The sequence below is a fragment of the Nannospalax galili genome, unplaced genomic scaffold, assembly GCF_000622305.1.
Source record: "Nannospalax galili isolate Female #2095 unplaced genomic scaffold, S.galili_v1.0 scaffold553, whole genome shotgun sequence".
In the NCBI taxonomy this organism is placed as follows: Eukaryota; Metazoa; Chordata; class Mammalia; order Rodentia; family Spalacidae; genus Nannospalax; species Nannospalax galili.
In genome coordinates this window covers 6,837,089-6,843,096 of record NW_008336313.1, presented here as the reverse complement: position 1 = coordinate 6,843,096, position 6,008 = coordinate 6,837,089, and the positions used below count along the sequence as shown (strand labels likewise).

General features: G+C 36.6%; 1 protein-coding gene across 1 annotated transcript in view; it reads right to left on the bottom strand.

Annotated features, from left to right (window-relative positions):
• Positions 1-6,008, bottom strand: part of LOC103732488 (dedicator of cytokinesis protein 7) — a gene marked incomplete at its 3' end in the record, with an annotated part of 127,987 nt that overhangs the window by 61,479 nt on the left and 60,500 nt on the right. The window contains exon 11 of the mRNA XM_029562516.1: positions 4,312-4,477. Coding sequence (XP_029418376.1) covers positions 4,312-4,477 — 166 coding nt within the window. The remainder of the gene's footprint in view (positions 1-4,311; positions 4,478-6,008) is intronic.

Sequence of the window (6,008 nt, the reverse complement as noted above, 5' to 3'; positions counted from 1 at the left end):
CCAGGCCAGCTAGGGCTACAGGGAGACCCTGTCTCAAAAAGACTAAATAAATAAATAAATAAATAAATAAATAAATATTAGAATGGTGCCAGGTGGTGCACACCTTTAATCCCAGCACTTGGGAGGCAGAGGCAGGTGGCTCTCTATGAGATTAATTCCAGCCTGGTCTACATTGTGAGTTTCAGGCCAGCAGAAAGAACCGCGTTTCAAGAAGTTTAAAGTCAACCAGTAGGGGAGGACCTGGTCCATTGTAGCAGCTGGAACATGGTTAAGCCTTGGGAATGGCACATCATGTAGGCTTCCAGAAGGATTCAAGATGAGAGCCTGAATCTAAAAGGTGAACAGCAGTTTGGCAAAGAAAGGGAAGGCAGGCACTATAGTCAGAAGAATAAGACTGCATATAAAATATTGGAAAGTTGGGGCTGGAGAGATGGCTCATTGGTTAAGAATGCACATTGCTCTTGCAGAGGATCTGCATTTGGTTCCTGGCAACCACACAAGGAAGCCCAAAACCAAATGTAACTCCAGCTCCAGAGAACCCAATGCCCACTTCTGGCCTCTGTGGGCAACTTCATTCACATGCACATACTCATATACTGGCACCATATACATATAAACATAATTAAAAATAAAATAAAATATTTTCTAAAAGATGAGAAGTGACCAGTTATGATGGATGAGTCTCTCTATGGACCAAATCTGAACAAGTATAGTTAACAAATATATTGCCAATAAAAACTTGGGGATCTGGGGAGTAAAGAGTTAAGAGTATGTACTGCTCTTATAAAGGACCAGTGTTTGATTCCCAACACCCACATCAGATGACTCACAACTACCTGGAACTCCATCTCCAGGGGATCTGACACGTTCTTTTGGCCTCCACATGTACCTACACATTTGTACATACACACTCAAACACACATATACATAAATAAATAAATAAGTAAATAAATAAATAAATTTTTAAAAATTAAAAAGAAAATTAAAAAGAAAAAAAAAAATCAGAGGGGGAAGATGGGAACAGGGGTTGCAAAATGCCATGTTATAAGCATGACATGTCCACAGCAACCACAAACTCACAGCAGCTGTCTGGCACTGGGTCCACAGAAGTCATGCCCTCATAACAATCACCTATGGAGAGGAAAGAGATTCATAGAGCCCTACCACTTACTGCTATTCTATTAGTTACCAACAGATTCTGGAAGAGAAGTCTGGAAGAGTATCCAGTTGTGTACATACCGGCAAGCCTACCTGGCTCTGATGGTTAGTTCCACACTTAGGGTCACATAGTTAAACTCTGTGGGACACTAAACAAAATCAAAACCAACAAACAAAGGAAAGGTATTTGTAGGGAGGAGGGAGGTTGGTAATAGTGGGAGGGAAATAAGAGAGGGTATACATATATGAAATAGTAAAAGAACAAAATTTACTAAAAAAATTTTAATGGCATCCAAATTGGAAAAGCGTAGCTATTGTTATTGCAGATCATGTAATCTTACATACAGAAATCTTAAGGAACCTAAGAAAAGCAAGTAGTAACAAGAGAATCAAGAAACAATTAAAAAAATGTTTCACAGTACAGTATCAATATGCAAAGGTTGTTTGGGGTTTTGTTTTGAGACAGGGTCATACTATTTACCCAGGCTGGCTTCAAACTCCTGAATTAAGATGATCCCTCCCACCCCCCCCAACCTATACCTGGGCCTCTAAACCCAGTAATTGTATTTTTATATACTGAAAATGGATATTTTAAAACATATAATTAAGAATTGAAGTCTACCTAAAATTATACCAAGATACAATAAAGTACTTAAGTATAAATTTGGCAAGAGCAGGACAAAATATATACCAAAAACCACAACATTGTAGAAAAAAAAAAGTTTAAAAGATGCAAATAAATGGAAAAAACATTCAATGCTCCTAGATTCAAAGACTTAATATTGCTAAGATGGTAATGATCTAGAAATTGACTAACAGACTTAATGCAAGTATTATCAAAATCCCAGAAGCAGGTATACAGAAATTAAAAGCTGATCATAAATTTCATATGAATTACAAGGAACTCGAAATAGTTAGAACAACCTTGTCAAAATGGAACAAAGTTCAAGGACTCTTCAAAGCTTACTAAAAGCTAACATACTATACTATAGCACTATAATTAGGATAGACACATACAGGAATGAATTGAGAGTCTAAACATAAAACTCATATAACCCTGGTCAGCAGATTTTCAACAAGAGTAAAAAGGAGGACCTAGGAGTGAAGAATGGCCTTTTCAACATATGGTTGCCGAGACAACTGGCTATCTACATTTTGAACAAAATTTAACTGTAAAAGGTTTTATACACCTAAACTTAAGAGTTAAAACTACAAAACTGACAAGAAAACAATTTAGGTTACATAACATTGTCTTAGATACACCACACAAGCATAGTGATAAAAGAGAACAGAAAAATTGAACACTTCCCCCAAATTAAAAACTAATGTGCTACCAACAATTCATCAAAAGAGAATTCAATACAGGAGAAGATATTTGCAAATCATACATTAGGTAAAAGATTTGTATACAAAACATATGGAGAACTCCTACGACTCAATGACAAGGAGATGAAAAACCCATTTAAAAGTCAATTATCAATTAAATTATTAAAACAAAAATGTTTAATGGGCAAAGTATGTGAATACATATTGCTCCAAGAAGACGGACAAAAAGCAAACACACACAAAATGATGCTTAAGTTAGTAGGGAAAGGTAAATCCAAACCAGAATGGAAATGCCAGTCCACCTGCACTAGGATGTCTATAATTAAAAGACAAATAATAATTACTGGAAAAGATATGGAGAAATTGAAATTTCCATATATTACTAGCAGAATTTTTAAAGAACAACCTCATTGGAAAATAGTATGACAATTTCTCAGAATGCTTAACAGAGAATTACCATATGATGTAGTAATTTCATTCCTGCCTATATATTTCATTCCCACCTATAAATTTTATTTATTTAATAGACATAAATAAAAACACATGGAAACACAAAAGCTTTTATAAAGATTGGGAATGTGGCTGAGTGGTAGAGTGTTTTCCCTAGCATGCAAGAAGCCATGGGTTCAATCCCCAGTACCAGAAGAAAAAAGAAAAAGCTTTTACACGATTGTTTATCGCAATTATTCATAATAACCCAAATATCCATCAAGTGACAAATAAATTTAATAAAATACAGTATATAATACAATGGAATATCACTTGATAACAAATGGAATCAAATACCAGTACATGCTATAGCACAAATAATGCCTGCAACAGTGCTGTGCATTGAAGCTTGCCACAAAAGATCAGACATTGTGGGGCTAAAGAGATGGCTCAGTGTTAAGAGCACTGGCTATTCTTGGAGAGAACCCAGGTTCAATTTCCAGCACCCACATGGTGGCTAGCAACCATCAAGTCCAAGGGGTCTGATGTCCTCTTGTGGCCTCCACAGGCATTGTACACAGAAGTACATTAACACATGCAAGCAAAACACTTATACACATAAAATAAAGTTCAAAAATAATTTTTAAGGATCATATAAAAAAAAATCTGGGTGTGGTAGTGCATGCCTTTAATCCCAGCAGTTAGGAGGCAGAGGCAGGAGAATCTCTGTGAAATCAAGGCTAGCCTGGTCTACATAGTGAATTCCAGGTCAGCTGGGGCTACAGGAAATCCTAGCTCTCAAGAAATAAATAAAATTAATCAACTAATTAATTGTTAAATAATCATATATTCTTTAATCCTATTTGTATTAAATGTCTGGCATAGACAAATCCATAAAGACAGAGAATATAATAGGGGTTTTTAGGGAGGGTTTGGGAATTTAGAGGTAACAGGGAGTGATTGCTAATGGGTAGGAACATGTTCCAAAAACAGACTGTGGTGGTGGCTGCAAAACCAGATGACTACAGAAAAAAAAAAAAAAAATCACTGTAAATACACATTTTAAATTGGTGACTTTTGTAATACACAAATTGTATTTCAATGGTGATTCTACTTTAAGAAAGTTTTTTTTCTCTTTATTTTTTAGTTTAGTTTTTTTTTATTTGAAGGAGAGGAGTGATGCTATTACTAGATCTCATGAATTCAATCCAGGCTGACCTGGAACTGAAGATCCTCCTGATTCAGCTGAGTGCTGGGATTACAGGTGTGTGGCATATGACCCGGCTATGAAAAACCTCTTTAAACACATCACATCACATTGCACAGGTTACAAATAACCTGTATAAAAGGAAGAGTTAATTATACATTTAGAATTTAATTTATATAAACCACTCTTACCTCCAGTACTTATTTCTACTTCTGAAGAATCTCTTTCTAAACTCCCAGCACTACTAACAATATTCATTAAATGAATTGCAGTCCAGGCAAAAGGCATACGGTATTTCCCAAGTCTCTGGCAAAACTGATCAGCTTGACTTTTCAGTTTCTCCAATTTTTCCTTATTCTGGAAAACAGAATTTTACACTTGAAGAAAATCATCTCAGGGCTATTTCATATGATATTAAGGAGCAGGTTAAAAGTCCTCAATTCTTACAAAGATAGAAAACAATCCAGGGCTGGCTGAGGATGTAGTTCAGTAGAGCATGTGCTTGCCTAGCCTATACAAAGGCCTAGGTTCTATCCCAGTATGAAGGGAAAAGAAAAAGTACCTTTCAGATGTCAAGACACAAGGGACTACCTTACAACATAACTCATTCTACAGATATATGTGTGGAATAAGGCACCGAAATTTCTTTGTGATTATGTCATCTTGAAGAAAAGAAAGATGAGCAAGTGTCAAGCATACTTATGTATTGCAAGTAATATCTTAGAAAAGGAGCATAACTGTGGTTTGATTTTTTAAAAATATTTTATTATTTTTATTTTATGTGTATGAGTGTATTACCTGCATGTATGTGAGTGCACCCATGTCATGCAATGGCGTGGAGATCAGAAGAGGGCTTCAGATTCCCCTGGAACTGGAGTTAAGGACAGTTCGTGGCTGCCATGTGGGTGCTGGGAATCACACCTGGGTTCTCTGCAAAAGCAGTCAGGGCTCTTAACCACTGAGCCATCTCTCCAGCCCTGGTCCGATTTTTTAACACAAGATTTAATACCAAATAGTCAGAAAATGAGTGCTTGAGGACTACCACACAAGCCTCTAAAATCTAGAAAATGTTTTGATTTTATGAGCTTCAAAACAAAAATTGAATCTTTCTGCTCATATAAAGATCTGAGCACGTGATACTCTTTTCTGATCTTTGGCTGTGTTGAAATCCACATTAAAGTATCCTGGTTTAATGTCATTTTACAAATTAAATTGGCTATGTTACATGAAGCTCACAAGTATACTAGAACCTTATCCCATTTTTTTCTTTATATATTTATAAAGAAATAGAATTAAGCATGCCTGATATTTAGGCTTTGGTGTGTGTGTGTGTGTGTGTGTGTGTGTGTGTGTGTGTGTGTTTAGTTTTTTGTTTGCTTGCTTATTTGTTTTGAAATAGGATCTCACATTGTAGCCCTGGCTGGCCTTGAACTCACTACATAGACCAGAATGGCCCAGAACTCACAGAGATCTACCTGCTTACGCCTGCCCAATGCTGGAGATTAAAGGTATGCCCCACCATGCCAGGAGTGTGTCATGTCGTGTCGTGTCTTATTTTGTTGGGGTAAAGATCCAAGATCTCACGTATTCCAGGTTTTCCTTAAACTTACATGGATGTTTCCCTAAACATCTCATCCTACTGCCTTCACCACCACCACCACCACCACCACCACCACCACCACCTTGATTTCTGGGATTATAGGCATCTGCCAAAACACCCAGTTTATTATGCAATGAGCAAGCACTCTACCTACTAATATACATCCTCAGCCTGGAATTTAGATTCTTAAAGCAAGAACTTCTTTTTGGAGGTACAATAGATCCAGCAATAAATATTCTACTACTCTGTTAGCTTTTAATCTCTTACTAGCTCCAAGTCCCAATGCAG